At 46.4% G+C, this 20166-nt stretch overlaps 1 protein-coding gene across 2 annotated transcripts in view; it reads right to left on the reverse strand.

The window, feature by feature from the left end:
• The window catches only part of LOC142038778 (mitogen-activated protein kinase kinase kinase 3-like), an 84504-nt gene that overhangs the window by 25209 nt on the left and 39129 nt on the right, over nucleotides 1–20166 (reverse strand). The window contains exons 4-7 of one of the 2 annotated variants that reach the window (XM_075044547.1): nucleotides 10971–11011; nucleotides 9840–9939; nucleotides 2537–2650; nucleotides 893–1004 (exon numbers count right to left, since the gene is read on the reverse strand). In XM_075044547.1, the coding sequence (XP_074900648.1) occupies nucleotides 893–1004; nucleotides 2537–2650; nucleotides 9840–9939; nucleotides 10971–11011 (367 nt within the window). Of the gene's footprint in view, nucleotides 1–892; nucleotides 1005–2536; nucleotides 2651–9839; nucleotides 9940–10970; nucleotides 11015–20166 lie in introns of both variants that reach the window. The other variant, XM_075044536.1, reaches the window with a different exon arrangement.

A 20166-nucleotide genomic window follows, 5' to 3' on the forward strand; every position in this document is an offset into this window, starting at 1 on the left:
TCTCTACAAAATCCTACACAGTTCTTCACACAAAAGGTCCTACAGACAGTTTATCAAGAGTACTCGTCATTTCAAAAAGCTCAGGGTATTTTAGAAAGCAAGAAAAGCATAAACTCAAGCACAGAAAACCAAAGAAAAGACCACACAAGGCTACAAACTCCAGTCCCTGCAGGGCTGCAAGAAGACACTAGGCATTTGCCAGCCTGGCTTCAGAGGCTGCAGGTATCTACTCCCAGCACCTCTGAAGGAAAGGGATGCTCCCCTTCATCTGACATGCGACCACTGCAAAACACTGTGCACATCCGTTCTCCTGAGAAACCACAAAAGCAGCTACCACAGACTTCATTTCACCAGCAAGAACAGATTGGTGGCATGGAGACACATATTTGGTCCTCATGTGGTAAAGCTGGTCCCAGCTCAGGAGCTAAGGAACCCAAGCCCATTCAGCTACATTATTCTGCTAACTGGGAAAGGGGAAGCGACACCAAGAGAACAGCAGGTGGTTAAAGGAATAAGTATGTCAAGGTCTCAAAAAGCCTTGGCTTTTTGTAGATCCTCATTCTTCACTTTGATAAAGCTCAGTAGCATCGAATTCACTGGAGATTTTTATCAGTGCATTTCCCCCCTCAAATTACACGTCAGATCCCCTGTTCTTCTTAGCTTTCATGCCCAGCATGCCTCTGCTCAGCACAACCTCATCCGACCTGTGCAGCTTGCAAAGTCTCTTCCTCGGGCTGAGGATAAGCAGCAACTGCACTGAGTTACTGGTGGGAGATATCAGGGTGGCCGCCCAGACTGTAGCAACTACAGGGTTGTGACAGAAAAGAGAAAGGGGATGGTGGGCAGCTTGTAATAGCACAAAACGCCCCACAAAGCATTGCATTTCACTGACCTGTTGAATACTTCCGCGTCCTCTCGGAGTCTTTGTACAGGGATCCCATGATATCACCCATGGATCTGGAGATCCTCATTTCGTGCTGTTTACTGTTGTTTGGCTGGAGTAGCTGGTAGTCAGACAAAGGGAATGATCAGAATCAGCCAGAGCCCTTGTGGACACACCATGTGAAACCCTGTATTTGGCTCCCCATTACCATATTACCCAAGAACTATTAAAAAAACCCCAAAACAACAACAAACAAAATTATGCATATAATTTAGAGTGATCCAAAAATCATCCACAAACAATTCACATCTGTTACTGAAATACTCTAATAAGGTCCAGTTGATAATGGTAAATACAGATATTTGACATAAAAGACTGTTTTTGCACTGCATTATTTCCAGACAGATACAGATACTGATGCCTGGCCTGAACCTAAGTTTGCAATCCCAAAATCAGAGCCTCTCTTCCATGCTCCCTAGACTTCAGTGGCAGCCCAGGCACTGCAGAGGTTCCTTTGTGACAGAGCAGATGAACAGAGTGGAGGACCAGGCTCTGCTAGGGAAGACATATAAAGGGGAAAGCAGAGAAATGCATATCCAGCTGGTAACTTAAATGATAGTGACTGAGTCTTACCAAAACAACATGCTACAGTGCGCTGTGATTTTGTGACAGTTTTATGTATGACCTTGGAACCGTATGTTCTGATGTGCAGGAGCACGGTTACATGCTTCAGGAAGAGATGGACCTACTCTCAAAGGTATGCATGAATCTACCTGGCTTCCCTGCTCTTAGTAGCTGACTTGCAATACTGTTATGTTCCCACAGCTGCTAGGGCAGATTGCCCCATTTCTGCCCAGGATCGAGGAAACCCCAACTGATGGCTCAGTTTCCCCTAGGAGTCTGATCGCTGCACTTTCTGAGAGCCTCTCAAAAGGAGCAAAGTTCCAGGAGCTGCAAGCACCAACGGCAGCATGAGGACAAGCACTGTGAGTTTCAAGACTCCCAGTCTTGCTGGTACTTCTAGGAAATAAGGAAGAAACAGAGTTGCAACATCTGCAAATCCCTTGCTTTACAGCCTATGCTTGGGGCAGCACGACATGTGCTTTGGCAAGACACTCTGTGCAGGCAAGGTCAAGCTAACAGACTTAACTGCAAAACCACTGAGCTCGGGAAAAACAAATACATAAATACGGAAAAAAAGACAGTCCTGCATGAGACTGAAGGATTCTCCAGTTTGCTCTTCCTGGCCTTTCATACTGCAGCACCACATGGAGGGAACAGTCCCCATGCTGCCACCCAGTATGGCAAGGGCCAGGGCATCACCTTGTATGTGGAGGAGAGGCTACAGAGGAATGGCGACACCATTCCTAGGCAGAAAGCACAAGGGGTTCTCTTGGGGTTTAACCTTGTTTGAGAATCAGGATGGTATTTAACCCTTCACAGGATGCAGGAGCAGCTAGAGGGAACTGAGCTCAGTCTCTGTGCTGCCACCACAGGAAGATTTCTGAGCAGCTGAGCCAAAGCAGGGCTGACCCCCCTCATGACCAGCTTGCCCTCTGCTCTGCACCGTCAAGAGACTCGTTTCCACTCCCCAACACAATAACACGGCATCTCGCTCCAGACACAAAAGAGCAGAGAAGGTGAAGGACTCACATTCGCTTTCTTTGGAGCGCTCACAAGGATCCGCAGGCTCTTCAGGGAAGGGCTCAGCTCCAACTGTTCCATCGCTTTGTCCAAATCTTCCTGGGATTTCAGTGCGATCAGGAGCTGGAAGGGATTGAACAAACACCGGAGCACGGCAGTGTCACACTTTAGGGTAAACAGAGGAAGCCAGATCCTTGCAGTGAGCTGCTTGGGAATCGGGGGATGAGGGAGGAACCCAAGAAGGCAGATGGAAAACAGAGCCCCCATGCCCTCCAGCTTGCCGAACTCTAACATTTTCTTCCAAGTTCTCATCTACCAAGGAACAGACATAAAAAATCACAACAAAAAAACATCTGCAAGGAGAGAGCTTAAAGGTCACATCACCAATTCAGCTAGTGGGAAGAGGAGAAGGCTGAGACAAAACCTTAGGCTTGCTGCCTGCTATTCTGGGGCTGCTCTGATCTTGGAGTTTGCAGGCAATGCAGCCCCAAAACAGCCCCACACATTCTTCCTGGGAAGACGGTCATGCAATGGTGCTACAAGAAAGCAGTGAGCTGCACCCAAGGATTTACTCTGGTAGATCCTCAGTGGCCTTGTCTACTGCTGCAACCTGTGTTCCTGCACACTGACACAGTCTCCCTAGTGTTTGGTCATCAGGTGAAATCGGGGAACATCTCACAAATAAGAGTCTCTTCCCTTTTGATGGGAAAGGTGTACACTGCTCTCCCTCCAAGAACCACTTCTTTGACCCCCAGCAGGGAAAATTCATCCTCTGCTCTTTATAAGCTAAATAGAACAGAGCGCTACACAGTGCTGTGTCTATCAGGCAGCTAAAGGTCCTAATGTTTTCCTGGTAAGTGGCAGACTGTTGCCCTCGTATCTCCAGCTGGAATTTGACCCTCCTGACATTACTGCGTGGTGTACCACGTCCTGCGGACAGCCTGCAAAGCTTCCAACGCCCAACACAGCTGCACTTCAGAGTGGCTCCGTGGCCTTCTGCTGCCCTAGGCTAAGATTAAGACCACAAGTTTTTGCCCCTCATTCAGGGCCATTCTGCCTAATCTCATAAAACCCAGGTCTTAGCCTCTGTAGGTTGCCTCGGGCATTGGCACTGACTCCAGCCAACACAGCACGTTATACTCATGCCTGTGCCAAAGTACACAGCAGTTCCACCTACCAAAGGGACCAAGCAGCCACAGCTCCCAGAAGGCTCTCACTGGTCTTACTGGGAGCTACAGCTGCCCAGAACTCCTGAAAGGCAGCTCAGCCCTCTGAGCGATCAGGGTTCATGCCACCAGCCACAGCAAACGCACCTCAGATCAACCGCCACAGAAGACTACACTCAAAAGCCGCCTGTGTCTACCTTTTTGATCCCAGGGTGTTGCCAAGGGTTTGGCTGTTGGCCCACAGGCAAATATATCTCAGACTGTGTGCACTGAGGCTAGGACTTTGGGGATGAGCAGGTCAATGGAAAACTGTGGGCCCTGGCCAACAGAGATGAGGTTTCACCTCAGGAAACTGCTACAGTCACCTCCTCCACACAAGGATCACAGCCTGAGCCCGCCAAGCTCCATCTTAGATGTCCACATGGCGGCTGTTTCTACAGTGTGAGCACCTCAAGGTTTGGATTGAATTTCTCTTCTCCTGTGTGATAGGAAGGTTATCTTCCCCATTTTGCAGACAGGGAACCGAGCCATATGCAGGCCACCTATTTCATATGATAAATATCAGGCTTAACATCATTGTCATAGAATCATAGAATCTTTTAGGTTGGAAAAGACTAAGATCATCGAGTCCAGCCGTTAACCTAGCACTGCCAAGTCCACCACTAAACCACGTCCTTAAGTGCCACATCTACACATTTTTTGAATGTCTCCAGGGATGGTGACACAACCACTTCCCTGGGCAGCCTATTCCAGTGCTTGACAACTCTTCTGGTGAAGAAGTTTTTCCTAATATCCAATCTAAACCTCACCTGGCGCAACTTGAGGCCATTTCCTCTAGTTCCATCACTTGTTACTTGGGAGAAGAGACCGACCCCCACTTCACTACAACCTCCTTTCAGGTAGTTGTAGAGCAATAAGGTCTCCCTTCAGCCTCCTTTTCTCCAGGCTAAACAACCCCAGTTCCCTCACCCACTCCTCATAAGACATGTTCTCTAGAATCTTCACTAGCTTTGTTGCTCTTCTTTGGACACGCTCCAGCACTTTGATGTCCTTCTTGCAGTAGGGGGCCCAAAACATCCCACCAAGAAAGCCAAGCTCCCGCAGCTGTGGATAGCGGGTGGTCCTGAGCTTATAGCTACCTTAGGCACCTGGCTTCGAGATACTAAAATCCAGGTCTGCAAAGGGGCACTGCAATAGCTAAGTTTAATGCAACCTGCTATTCTGTAGAGTTCACAGTCCCAAACTAGATACCCAGGACCTCTACGGCTTGCATGGGAGAGTTAGATACCCAGAAATGGGATTAACAGGTGAGAAAAGGAAGCTGCCAGGTGTAATTGCTGGAAGCAGTGGTGATTGCTGGGGAAAGACAAGGCCAGTTCTCAAATGATATTTAAGCAATGAACTCCAGGTTGAGCTAGGAGTGCTCTGCTGGTGTAAGGTATGCAAACATGGTTGAGAAATTTCTACAAGACAGAAAAAGAAACTATAGAGAAAAGCATTTAGCATGTTCACCCAGGAAGAGGGATGATCAAGCTGTGCACCCTTTGTCTGAAAACTATTTAGTTATTTGTGTGTAGGAAAAAGATTCCAAGAGGAACTCTTGAGAAAGCTTTGCCCCAGGATATCCTACAGGCTGCAGGGACTTAAGAGTTCTCAACCAAACCAGATGGGGAAAAGTTCAGGAAGATGTCCCTTACCTCCCAAGCAAGGGACCTAACCAGCTGGGGGGGTTACAGAGAACACCAACACCAGTCTTGTCTGGGCTGGGCCTCACAACCAAGGCTGGAAACAGATTCCCAGTCTGGGACAGGGCTTGGACATGAATGAAAGGAAAGTACTCACAAGGTAGATATCAACTATTCAGGGCTCTCAGTAGGTTCATGGAGTAAATGGTTAGACCACAGTTCATGGTTAAACTTTGGGATCTGAATGAATCACCCATGTTCACAGCAGATATCAAAGATGGTATTGAATACGTCTCCCAAATGCTGTGCAGCTGTTCTCAGACAGTCTGTTTCCTTAAGCAGTAGAGCTGAAGAGGATATTCTCTTGGTGCACTGTTTAATCCTCCTGAAGTTCACAAGGACTCCACAGGTGCATCAAGCAGACAAGCCTTCTCTCCCACACTCACCCAAACAGAAATGAGAATGGTGGAGAGCCGCTCCCTCGCATTTCACCACCAAGCAGAATTTTACTTTGAACTGTAAGTATAGTCCCACTGCTCACCCATCCCTTTACTGAGCTCTTCACAAGCATTCAGAGCGATCCCTCAGCTGCTGCTTTGAACAGAATGTTCTGCAGGTCACTCCATCTCACTCCAGTATCACAACATTAATATGTTTGCATGCCTGCTTCAGAGGAGCCAAAAACATCAGGCAGAAATTGCCCTCCTGTAAAAGGGACTGGAGCCAGTATTTAGCTTGGCTTTACCTATTACCCACATCTGGCAAGTAGGTTTTGCTCCATTTGGCTTCCAGACTGTGGCACATATGGATATCAGGAACAGATATCTACTAGGCACGAAACTAAATATAGACTCATGCAGAACCATGGAAGTAATTGCCAGGGTGCATTTCCAGTAAACAGGTTTATTCTGTCTACAGACTGAGCAGCCGTGACGAACAGCAAAGTTTACCTACACAGAAGTTTCACTAAATAGAGCTTATTAGACTTTCTTCTTGCTTTTAAACAGTATACTCCCCTGGAGCCTAATGTTTTAGTATGGGACTTGGTAGTCAATCCAGTGCAGTCTAAGAAAGTGAGTGCAAAGGGTGCGTATTCACCGACTACAACAATATTGCTAGACCTCACTCTGTAAGACACTGCAGAAAGCCAAAGAATAGTAGGAAACAGGGTTGGGGAAAAATCCGAGAGGTCAATTAGTTCATCTTCCTGCCCAATGCAGGACCAACTGGCATCAACAATTCTCGACAAATGTTTGTTAAATATGCTTTTATCTCCTCCCCCTGTAATGGTGCTTCTACCACTTCCCTAGGCTTTAACTCTCCCTAACCTTCTGAAATGATGCTGAGGGACAGCCTCAGAGGAGACAAGCAAGGGGAGGTCAGAAGGGAACTGGTGGCACACCGAGGTTCAGTGTTCTGCCCGAGGTCACATCACAAGTTGGTCACGCAGATGGAACAACAAGGTAACACTTAGTCAGACCTAGAGCAGCTGTTTAGCAGTGCATACAGATCAAATTCAGACAGAGCATTTGCCGCATAAGCCAGTCTTTCAACCCATAACACAGCCGACTGTCTGAAAAACAGCACGCCATGCTGTCCCTGGCCAGGCCAGATTTTGCTGTCCCACTCGTCAGAAAGGTGAGCCCAGCCTAGCACATGCAGACATGCCCCATGCAGTACACCCACGGGCAGGCCCCGCTCTTATCTCTACCAGCCCAAGCCCGCTGATTCCACGGTCCCACCAGGATGTGATTCATGCATGCCCCTGCTCCACCCAGCTGGCATGCTCATCTTGCTGATCCTGGCTTCAGGACTCCTGCTTCACCGGGACAGGGACTGCCATTTAGTGAGCTTTTGTAGGGGTGTCCTGGTTTCAGCTGGGATAGAGTTAACTGTCTTCCTAGTAGCTGGTGCAGTGCTATGTTTTGTGTTCAGTATGTGAAGAACGTTGATAACACACTGATGTTTTCAGTTGTTGCTCAGTAGTGTTTAGACTATAGTCAAGGATTTTTCAGCTTCTCATGCCCAGCCAGGGCACCTGACCCAAACTGGCCAACGGTGTATTCCATACCATGTGACGTCCCATCTAGTTTAGGAACTGGGAAGGGGGGGGGCAGGGATTCGCCGCTCGGGGACTGGCTGGGTGTCGGTCGGCGGGTGGTGAGCAATTGCCCTGCGCATCATTTGTACATTTCAATCCTTTTATTACTACTGCTGTCATTTTATTAGTGTTATCATTATCATTATTAGTTTCTTCTTTTCTGTTCTATTAAACCGTTCTTATCTCAACCCAGGAGTTTTACTTCTTTTCCTGATTTTCTCCCCCATCCCACTGGGTGGGGGGGGAGTGAGTGAGCAGCTGCGTGGTGCTTAGTTGCTGGCTGGGGTTAAACCACGACAAGGGGCCTGTTGACCTCAGTGTAATTCTGGTCTACAAGGTGCTACCGCAGGAGAAACATCTGATGGCAACAAAGAATTACTGCACAGTTCCCTTTGAGCATGAAGAAAGGGTGAAACATTTAATTGTAACGAGTCCAGGGTCAGGCTACCTCTGAGATGTGCAGTCATGAAACAAAAAGCTGACCCAGAACGCGCTAGGAGCCAGATGCCCGTGTGTCACCATGTGGATGTGCAGGCTATCTCCGCAAAGGTCACTTTTGTCTGTTTATAGTGTTTCCACAATAACAATCCTGAATTACTACTGCTCAGACCTCTGCACAAAGATACAGGTCCTCACAAGGAGGAATTTTTATGTATAGAAAAACACAACACTGAAAGTCGTCCTCAACCATAAGAAGTTAGGAGTTCCCAAATGCCTGCTCATGGTCCTGCTATGTTCTGTGCACATGCCCAGGAAGACAGTCTCTAACATGGGATAAAATGCATTATTTGAGCTTCTGTTTGCTGCTGTTGGAAAAAATTCCTCTTCCAGTGGAAAGAAACCTGGAATGAAATGAGTCATTCCTGGAGAATTCAATGGCAGGCTTTTCCCAGGAGGGTTGTCAGAGAATGCCCAAGATTAGAAACCGGACTGCATTCAAAGCCAAAACCCAGTGGACACTTTGGTATCATGAGGTCCCTATTATAAAAGAATAGCAACTTTTTTGTGGATCAAATCTCCATTGAAACAGAAGGGAGAAAAAAAGAAAAAAGAAGGAGAAAGAAAAAAAAAAAGAGACAGCTCATCACGACCTCTCTCTCCATTCATACCTTAATGAAAGGCTCTTAGTCACTTGCAATTAATACTTTAACAAGCAAGCTGTCAGGACAGATCCAAAAGAATTTGTCTTTAAAAGTCCACCTATTTGTCATCTGACCCTCTCCTCCTTCCCAAAGCCAAACCCACCTTGAGAGTCCAGTGACTCCGGATGCCTGCCCAGCTCATGGCAAGATGCCTCACAGGAAAACACTCAGCATGCCAAAACAGATGCCAAGGATTGCCCCCTTCTAGGTTGTTGTGGTTTAACCCCAGCCGGCAACTAAGCACTACGAAGCTGCTCGCTCGCTGCCCCCCACTCAGTGGGATGGGGGAGAGAATTAATTTTATCCCAGCAGAAACCAGGACATAGGTAAAGGCCCTCATCAGTACCCTCCTTTCAGACACAGTGCTGGGCTCAAAGAAAAAGTTGGAAAAACACAGTGGCCTATGTTATGAAGAAGGCTGGAGAAGAAAGGTCTTCAAGCCTTGAAATACAAGGATCACAGAGGGAGGGTTTCTTGGCTGATTGTATGTGGCCACAGAACTTGCTAGAGGAACCTTCAGTGACGCACATTTCACTGCAGACCTAACCACAAGAACATGCACATGGTTCTGGGGTTTTGGGGTGAAACAAAGTCAGTGCGAGATAAAAGTACGCTGTGTTAGCAGCACTGTCCCTCATACTCTGGACTTCATGCTCCTGCAACTACCCCCAAGATGGGAAGGCTTCATATCCAAACCAAACACGCAGTAGCCTACAGACACTTCATGTGGCTCTCAGGAAAGCCATTTGGTCCCAGCCGTTCTCCTCTCTGCCTTGTGAGTGCTCTCACCAGCCAGACACACTCTGAAAGTTGGCCCTATTGCCTCAAAGGTGTTAATAGGAAAACATCTACTGCTGCTGACTGCGCGGCTGAACTGACAATGTCTCCATCATCTCAGTTACTTGATTCGTCCCCCGTATGAGTTAGGGAGATTTGTTCTTCTGGGGGAAAGACAATGTTCCTGTGTCACCACTTAATAGGCCTTAATTGAAATAGTTTTGAGAAGGGAAAAGCCTGGCTTAGAGTCTGAGAATCCAACTGAGCTGTGTCCAGACCACAGCTCTTGCACGTTCACTAGCTGGGAGCCACAAATTAAGGTTTTTTTCTTTACATCCATGTACAACACTAAATTAGGGCCTTAAGAACAAACCACTGCTCAATCCTGAAGTGGGCACCAGGCACCCTAAAACTCCCCCTTAGCAGTAAGGAGAAGAGTACCTCATTGTTCACACAGACTAAGTCCATCGTCTGTCCAAAAGCATCCGTGACCTTCTGCACCACTTCTTTGAATTTGACTGGTCTTGGAAACTGGATAATCCTGTATACACAAACAAATACAACAATAGTCTCAATTTAGTAGAAGCATCCTGGAATTTGGGATTAGACTGACAATTCAGAAGAAAGGATCCGTATTCCTCCATCACGAAGCATAAAGCTTGTTCCTTGCTTTTACACTCACAGAAATGCTGCTTGTCTGCTATGCCCAAGAGGGGACTTGACCTACCCTGCAAGAACATCTACCAAAAAACCTAGTGCAGCCCCTCTGCTCCTCCCTCTGCTGTGAAGTATGAGTGGAAAAGAAGAAAGTCCAGCAGCCCTTCACTGAAGAAGACGTAGGATGAGGCACTGGTCAGTGATTTACCATCTCCACTTTCAGCAAGTGGCTCTGAGTAGAGCAGAGGGATGTAAGAGAGAACGATGCACTTCGGCATCCTGTGACTCTCTTGCACCATCACATGCAGCAGCTCTACAGGTACATACCAGCAGGTTCAGTCCAGCCCTACGATAACATGACTTAAATTTTCTTTGGCTTTAACATGCAACTTGGATGATCAGCCTGTGAGTTTCCAGCCCTGTGTCCTGCCCTGCCACAGTCACTGAGCACCAAGCTCAGTGACACCTTCCATGAAAATGTCAAGCAGGGAAGGGCGGGCAAGCTTTAACTCCCAGCTCTATTTTTATGGGACCCATGCCCAAAATCTGGTTATCTTAAGTAAGTGTCATAGGCTGCTAATCAAAGGATGCATTTCTGTAGAGTTGCAGCTCAGCTGTGGTTCAGCAGGGCTCAAGAATTAAAAGAGAAAAGGATCCAAGCATGCACCCTATATCCCTGGTAAGAGGCACTTAATGACTCCAGCTTCGAACCACTTTGCCTGTGTGCAAATCCCAGGAGGTACTTGTGGCAAATGGGATGACGAGGCAAGGCTCTTGCATATAAAACTGTAGTTGATTTTAGGGGAACAAAACCTGCTGTGAGCTCATCTGCAGCTGGTTGAAGTCAGTAGAACAATGTTGGGTAAAAAAAGGAAATTTGCCCCTGTACCTGTGGGGGAGTGGGTTGGTACATACCTTTTTTCTCCTTCATATTCAAACTTGATCCTGACATTTCGCTGCTGAAAGAAAAAGCAGAAAATGGTTAAGTCCTAAACTGCATCCCAGATTGACTCGCAGATCCAAAGCTGATGGGAGTTCTCAGGGAGACTCCCCTAACTCCAGTGGGCATTTGGTCTATTTAGGGCCAAGCTACCTGCTGGACTCGTGGAATCTGAGGAAACTCCACATTGCTGATAAATGTGCTTGTTTACAGAAGACCTTATTTTTTGACCAGAGGACACTGATTCATCTGTATAACTGTTAGTTTTAATAAAATACATTAGTAAAAGTGGAAAATTGCAAATGCTCTGAACTCAGTTGGGAACAAGGCACTATTATCAAAGAGGCAAACATGTTAAGTGTCTGATGTCTGTCCATCTTCAGCGCTCCCCATGGTTTTACCCCAGTACTTTTCTGTTGGAAACCCAAAAGCAAAGCCCAGAGGATGTTTAATAGAGAACACAGGGACTAGTAAAAGCCACTTCTCCCATCCTCTATTTGTGCATATTTCGCAGCAATCAAGACCACAAGGAGCCTTTTCATTCATTCAGCTTCTCAGACTGAGCCTGAGCCAAGCACCCCTCTAGCACCCCTTGGCTCATGCCAGGACTTTCCAATGGTCTCCAAGGCAGATCAAAACCCTCTTTACTTCTCAGACCAGGTTTAGTCACCCCAGTTAACCAGGGCTCTGCCCCCGCTAGTGCACACAAGCTTCCTCAAACAGTAGTTTTCTTCCCATGGAGAAAAAAGCGCTTGCCACCTCCCTCCAAGGTGTAACACGAGGGAGGACTCAGTCCTGTGCCGCCAGCATCTCACAGGGATAATCCCCGAACGGGTGGGTGACAGCCCTTCCTGAGCAAGGGCCTTATCTCTCACCCTGGATTGCCAATGCGTGAAGGCACACTTTCCATCCTCTCAGAGGGAAAGCAGAGCCACAGTGAAACAGCTTTGTCTCTAATGAGGAAAATGAGCTGGACGGGTGTCCTTAGGTTTATTTTTAAACTGACAACTCCTTGAGTTCTGCAAACACCCACCGAACTTCAGGAAGTCAAGGCTGGAGGCAACGAGGTTGAAATGCTTGGAAAAAAAAAAACCAAAAACCAAAACCCAGCAGATTCAGGGTAAGCATGTTGGATCACCCAAAACACATCCTTTTTAGTTCTACTTGTGGCATTTTCTGTGTTTCCAGAAAGGCTGGGAAGAACCAGTGCCAGGACAGTCACCAAATGGGGCACTCCAGCAGTGTTACAGGCCTGTGCTAAACAGGCACTTACATCACCTCAGTGTCTACAGCCAGTTCTCCAGACCCACAACTTCTGGACAAACTCCAGGTTCACTTCTAGAACAGGCCCAACTCGTAAAAAAACCAAACTAACTCTAAACCAGTCCAAAATTCAAACGGAGAAGGGATGCCCATAACCAACCTAGTGTTGAAGGTCGAAATCATTCTAGAGAGACAGGCAAATACAGGTGGGATTGCCACCTTGGATTATCTCTGTTGGAAAAGGAAAAAAACATATGGAACCTCTTATGCCAATTTTTATTTGCATGTGCCTCTCTGAACAGGGCCTGGCTGATTCAGCCCTCCTGGATGCTGGCAGTAAATCAGCTGATGTGGGTTCACTGCATGTAGCTCCACAAAGCCCTTCTCTAAAGTAAGGGAAAAAATCAGGGAGAAGAACTTTCGAGGTTTCTCCTTACAAAGGAGCAGGACGTGTAAGGGGAAAAGCTCACGCAGCTCCAGCCTCGCTGCAGGAAACCTTTCAAAACACAGGTTTCACTTTCAGTGCAGACCCAAATGCTGCACCGAGCTGGGACATAGCACACAATGCCTGTTTATGCTGAGCAACACAAATTTCGCAGACAAATAAGTTTTGAAAAACAGCTTGTGGCTGGAAAAATGTCAAAACACTCATATAAAGCTCCAGAGAGAGAGAAGAAAAGGAAAAAAATGAGCCACGACCCTCCTGCATCCTTTTCTTCTACATCAACAACAGGGTTGATGTGCTGTGGCCGGAAGCCAACAGAAGTAAGCCAGCTGCCCCACACTGCTCCGTTCTGCTTCTGAGTAGAGCAATAAACACACCGGCTGCAATAGGGAAATGAAATTTGACTTCATTTGTTAATTAGATTATTTATTTTTTTTCTGATATAAAACACATTAACCTCTCACCTTCCTCAAAGAAACCAAGACCTTAAGCTTACAAGCATTTGGAAGAGGGACGAATATATATTTATCTATAGTCTGAGAAGTTGCTTACAGTTTTATTTTTCAGTCTTCCCTTGGGTTGCTCATGTTTTGACCCACAGTAAAGCTGAATTCATCACTGCTATCAGCAATAAATACTTTTTTTCCTTTAAAGAAAAAAAAAAGAAAAAGAGGTGGGCAGTGCCCAAAGCACTAGGAAGCCCCAGGGGGATGCAAAGCACTTCCTAAATGCTGGAGCAGGCTATGACTTTTTACACCCATGGAAATCTGGTTTGGAGCAACCGGTTTGAGATTACACAGGGAGTCTGGGGCACTGCCAAGTGCTGGAGCAAAATCTCACGCAAGTCTGCACCCAGCGTCTCAAATGCACGATTGAGGGGAAGGCAGGATCAGCATCTTCTCTGTAAGGACCTCAACACAACATACAAGTGCTTGAGGGCAGGTTGTGGAAGCTGCCAGGTCCTACTCACTTCTGCAATTTTGTGAGGAATGAAGACAACAGCGGCGACTCCTTGCACAATCCAAGTCATGCTATTTACCCTCCCTGCCATCAGATGTTAACTGAGGTTAATGGCAGCCTTGTTCTCCCTGCAATCAAGAGGTCATTAGTTGCTGTAGGAGAATAAGCTGAGACATCCAAGAAGGGCATGTGTTAAATATGGTGGAGGAGACAGGTAAGGCCATGCCACAAGGCACCAGCCTTCAACACTGAGCTCTACCAGAGGATTTCATTGACAGTTTCATGGAATGTTATGAAAGCTGAGGCAGGTAATGGGAGCAAGCAGAGGAAACCGAGGTGCGAAGTGATTTTCCTAAGGATGTGAAGGTAAAGCCCAGCCTGGGGGCAACAGTTTTAAACTGCAAGAGGCTAGATTTACATTGGTTATAAGGAAAAAAAAAAAAATTATGAGGTTGGTAAGACACTGGAACAGGTTGCCCAGAGAAGCTGTGGATGGCCCATCACTGGACATGTTCAAGGCCAGGTTGGATGGGGCATTGAGCAACCTGGTCTAGTGAAAGATTTCCCTGCCCATGGCAGGGGGGTTGGAACTAGATGATCTTTAAAGGTCCTTCCAACCCAAACCATTCTGTGATTCATTCTATGAAGCAGAGTGGCAGAGCCAAGCATAAAATTTAGATGTTTGATCTCCCGGGTTGTATGAACTGAGCAACTTTCCCTCTTCATGTACATTTCCGTATGACATGGGGCACAGAGCAGCCCACGTCTCGGCTGGCGCCTGTAGGCCCTGCTGCGACACAAACAAAATAAGCGACAACCCTGACAGGAAATACCACAGTAATTCCCTTCGTTTCTGGAATAATTTCTTCTCCAAGATACTTGTACCGGCATTTCCTCCAGCCCCACTAACAAACAGTATTTTACTCTTTCTTGCCATCCGCCTGGGAAAGGAAAAAGCAAAGCCACCGTTGTGGCCACAAACCCATCACCATCTTTCCAGGCTTTCCTTGAGGTATTTTTAGCTCCTTCCTCAAAACTTCTAATTTCACAAAAAAAGACCGCAACTGCCGAGCTTCAGAGGAAGCGCTGATGGGAACTGAGGAGGGGGGAAGGGGGCAACCGCTTCTGCCTGCTCGGCTGGGGACCACGCACCCCGGCAGGCTCGGCCAAGCTCGGCCCCCAGAGCTGGAGCAAGCAGCCCTGCGCCCTGGTTTAGATTAAGCAAAATGTTGGAAAAAAATGGAAAAAGTGTTTCCAAATGAGGTGAATCATGATCTTATACAGAGATCCCTGAAGAGCTGACTGCTGTTTGTAATAAAAGCACACACGGAGAGCAAGAAAACATGCGGTTAGGCCTAAAATGGAAGCAGCTTCGGAGGAACAGAAGGTGCTGAACACCCAGAGGGTCGATCAGATCAGGGTACGGGTCCACGCTGAGCAATGCCGCCGGAGAAGGGTGTCCGACAGCACAGGGACGCCCTCGCTGCATCGCTTCAATGCCACTGACTGCAGGCAGGGACCCAGCAGAGGGGACATCCCTGCACCTCCACGTCTGCCCGTGCGCTAGTGTGGCACCAAGAGCTGAAGCACCTAAAGCTGCCACCCTGTAAAATCCCAGTTCAAGGACTACCCCCCATCACGTCCTCTCCTCCTCCCAAATTCAGCTGCTGTCAGAAACAGCGTTCTGGTAGGACTCCACCTCTGTGGCTAGCTTTTAAAGCTGCTTTTGTCAAACCTAACCAGAGGACAGCTTTGCCCATGCTGAGACACCACAGGAACAGGGCCTTTGGATCACTCCTTCCATCCAAATCCATGGTTGCCTCACAAACCACCTGGGACAAAGCCTCCAACTCCAGCATTAACCCTTCTGAGGTCAAGAAAGGCAGGAAAAATCATCACAAGGGCCCCCCCCATCCCTTCAGCACTGCACCAAGAGGGGCTCATTCCAGCTTTGCTCTTACCCACCCATGAGACCTTGGACACTTACTTTGCCTCAGTTTCCCCCCTGGGTAAAATAGGGGCAATGAAGGAGACCCATTTCTGCATGCTGGAGGGTAAGCAGAGAGATTATATTCACTTCTCTTATTTTCTACTTGTTGGATTAGGAAACAATGAGAAAACCCTGCTGAGCTGTGCAGCGTTCAAGCATTAGTGCTCTAGTTACTCCTTTGTACAAAGCCACAAAGCGGTGGGATTTCTCCTCAACTTCTGGCTTCGGCCAAGAGAAATCAGCACCACAGGGCCAGGCTGAGGGGACTTCTGCACCTCCCCGATGTGCACGTTGTTTGCATTAATCCTGTGCTCGCCCCTGCTTTTAGCAATGGGACGTTCGTTACAAGCCAGACAGCTGGACCACGTCCCTAAACCGCAATAGGAGATGACTAATCTGCATCATTAGGAATTATCTGCACAGAACCCCCACGCACTTCGGGTTATTCAGCAACCAGACAGAAAGGGGTTTGTCTGGGATTGCCCCCTTCTCCTCTCGGTGGGTGGAAGCTACAAGATATCCTGGTCCCCCTGGATCCTTACAGCTCTTTTCCTCCGAAAAAGCAAGCCCAGCACGTGAGCAGCTCAGAGGCAAGTGGAAAGATGATGTCTAGAGGGTTCATTGCTCCCTGTTACAGATATTTTTGGTTTATACAGCAGCAGAAATCACAGGCTTCAAAATGTTTATCCAAAACCACCTACCTGGCAGGGAATAGGTTTTTTTCCAGCTGGATTTCTCCTTGGTATTACTCTCTTAGCACCCAAGTCAGCTCCACACACAGACAAGGGAAAGCCTCTTCCCCAAATCCTTGTGACTCCACTGCCTTTGCCATCTCCAGCCAAGCCTTTCCCAACCGGTGCTGCTCCCCTCTCGGTCCCTTGCTTCTGCTCCCCAGATGGGGCAATCCCTGCAGATCTCCTCATAGAGACTCCCATCTTCAAGGTGATATTTATGGACCCTCATCATATTCCCCAACGGTAAAACAGATGTGATAAAGCCAAACTCCTTTTAGGCTGCTTGAAGACCTACAAACAGAGAGCCCTAGAACATGAGCTGTATTTTATTCTAGTTATGAGCAAGCCTTGTCCTGCATCAAACTTGCCAAAGAAAAGAGAATCCGGAGGTAATTTACTAAAAGAACAACTTTTAGGTCAGTCTGACATTTGTTGTGCATGGGAAAATGTTCCTTGCAAGTATTGGACTTCGTTGCCATGGGGGAACTTGCAATCAAAATTAATGTGCCAGAGGAATTGCTAGCTGTCATCAGCTGTGATAGAGGCCCACACCAATGCCTTGTCATTAGACCGAAATGCAGCACTGACAACCAACTTCATGCTGCGAGTTGCCAAGTGCTATTTATGTAAATAAATGGATTTGCACATAAATAGACAGATGCAAAATAAATGTTAATATAATTGCTCCTTTCTCCTCCATGCTTTTGTTTAGGATTTCTAATTCTTTGTGGTTTCCCTTCTTATTCCACTCATCTTTTTCCTTAGTGATCACAGTGCAGATCTTTATTCTGCTGTCTCCTCCTTCCCCTCTTCAGAGCCACTGCTATAAACAAATTCCTTTGTCTGTTCAGTCCAGGAGACTGCCTGAAAGGACTCCTTCCAGCCATGCCAGATGATGGACGAGGAATAATGGAGTGATAAAAGGAATAATGGAGGAATAATAGTGCAGAGGATGCACTAGGAATAACGTCAGGATGATCCCCCTGCTCCCAAAGAACGGCTCCCTTTTAGATTGTGACTCACATGCAGAAGGAAAAGGGTGTCCATCTCTATCCCTCTACCCCGTTTTCTCACAAGGCAGAAAGGCAGCATCACGTAGTGGCTGACACACCTGACCAGGACTCAGGAGATTCAAGCTCAGCCATCACGTCTGCTGCCAGCTGCCTGGATAATCTAAGGGAGGAAATTTATCTGCACTGTGCACCAGATATTGCTGTTCTCATTTCCAGCTTGTTCTGCCATGAGTCGTTAGACATCCAGAAACTCAGCCTTAGTCCTCAACTCATTTGTAAGGAAAGCAAACTAAAAAAAGAAAGATTTTTACACAATTTGCCAAAGAATGTTAATTTCATAAGATGATCTGAAGCAAAACTGTCGATATTTTGGGGAAAAAATATTGTGTAGCACGTACCACCACAGACTACTTTCTTGTGTGGCCCAGGCCTACCAGGAATACTATCTGGCAGGCTCCAAATTTCAACTTCTGTCAAGAGAGAACAAAGGAACCCCTCCAGGAGACAGGGATGAGATAACACTTTGGTCGTGTTTCTCTGTGGACCAAAAAACTGCTGCAAGCCACAAAGGGACAGGCTAGTTAGTCAACACATTCTTATTTAAAGTGTTTTTCAGTGGAAATTTGGAACATTGACTGAAGGATTCCCATGCCTCAGAAAAAGCATTTTTCCACAGAGAAAGAGATTTTATTTTTTTTTTAATCCAACAACTGAACGTCCAGACCCAAATTTTTCAATGTGAGCATGTTGCTGCAGGGCCTCATAAGAGACACCTACAGTAAGATTCCCAAGAGGAAAATTTAGCATCTAAATGCCCCATGCCTCACTCCCCCTCTCCAAGATGGAAGACTGTGCAGTGCATCCTTCACTCCAACCAGCCAACGTGATCACAGAAAAAAATAAAAAAGAAAGCAAAAAAAAGGGAACACCAAGTACCAAAGGAACAACAAATCACAGGCATGACAACAGCATTTCCAAAACAATCTTTTTCCCCCAATCAATTTCTGTGCTAAAAAACAAGGAAAAAAAAAAGTAAAAGTGACCCAAACAAGTCAATTAAAAGTTTCTGAGCTGCAAACGTGAACCAAGTCCCCACTAATTCCACCTACTTTGGCCACTCCCCACCTCACAGACTAGACTCCCATCCTCCCGCAAGCCAGACTTGTTCCAGCTAGTCCAATTTAGTGAAGCAACAATTCAACATACTCCAACGCCCTTCATCTCCTGGGGCCTGTTGGTCTGAATCCTCAACCCCGGATGCGCAAGGAGAGCAGGATGCTGACTATTTGCATCTCCTCCATTGGAAAGCTCTAAGTAACAACGAGCACGCAGCTACGGCTGGTCTGCTTATGGATAAAAAGAAAATTCATAAAGGAGGCAATGTTTTTCCAAGCATCAATGCTGTAATTGGGAAGGAAAGTTTGATTCCTAATATAATAAAATTAAACGCAAGTGGCAGCCAACAATTCTAACGCTGATATCAGATCACAACGTAACTCTATTGGTGACTTATAAACGAAGATACAGAGTGGATGGGCGGTGGATACGAATTTGATTGCAAGACATCAACTTTATGAAAGTTTTGTAGATAACAATTCAGCCAACAAAAACTATTATTTTCCTTATTTTTGACTAATTATCTTGTTAACTGTGTATCATCTGCTGCATTTACAGCAACAGTTTTCAAAAATGACAGCAGGGATTTTCCCCCATTGTGAGAAAACAAGTATGTTATTTAAGAGAAGTCTAAAAAGCTTTGCTATCCTGAAAGCAACCCAAGATGGCTTGGTATGGTCCCCACCCATCAACTTGCAGAAAATGCTACTCTCAGAGCCATCCAAAGCTGCGCTGGATTGTCTGCTTTGCCTGCAGCTGCAGAGAGCCAGCTCTGAATTTCTCTGGTCAGTTTTGTAAACATCTTGGACTTATTTCAGCATGAGCTGAACACAAATCCAGTGATTCAACTTGGACAGCTGCTACCGCCAGGACACACTTTAAAACAGACATGCTACGTGCGCACGTGTTTTCGTCTGCATGTGTCTAGGAAGTCTAGAGGGATTCGGGAAAGGATCTTTCCCCTCTGCGTCCAGAGTTCTTTGTTAGTAGCACAAGTGCCATTAAAATATACATGACGACAGTAAATGACAATTTGTTTTCTTCCTTGCTAGGCATTCAGCAACTGCAAAGTTGATTGCAAGCTTATTCTAATCCATAGCACTAGAATTCCAAGTGGATTTGCTCGCATGCTTCTCCAACAGCATCCCAGTCCTCTTATTTTTCCCCTTCTTTTTTTCTTCCTTTTCTGACAACTGAATTCTTTCTTCACAGCTTTTCTGTTCACGTAATATTTGCTATGTACACAAACAAGCTATTAAATCCACTTTAGCTATTATATCTATGTCAGCGAATAATTTCTGACATTGCTCAAGGGACAACATTTTTGCTCACCAAATCAACTCTGAATGTGCAACAGTGCCAAAATGTTTGGTTTTAGGAGCATAAACATCAGTAATTAATATTTAAACACTTTATATAAGAATGACATTATTCCTCCCAAAAGAACCTGAGTGTCTACAGCTCAAATTTAGCAGTCTGTCTTTCAAATATCTGAAGTAAAATGTGCACATGATAAATACTGTATTTCATCAACGCTGTCAACAGGAAACATTTGACTAATCCAAATCTTAAAACTGCATAGCCTGTAACAAGTTCTACTACTTTCAGTGCTAAGCAAGAGAAAGAAGTGCCTTGGGGTGGGATTTGAGA

Source organism: Buteo buteo, chromosome 2 (assembly GCF_964188355.1).
Source record: "Buteo buteo chromosome 2, bButBut1.hap1.1, whole genome shotgun sequence".
In the NCBI taxonomy this organism is placed as follows: domain Eukaryota; kingdom Metazoa; phylum Chordata; class Aves; order Accipitriformes; family Accipitridae; genus Buteo; species Buteo buteo.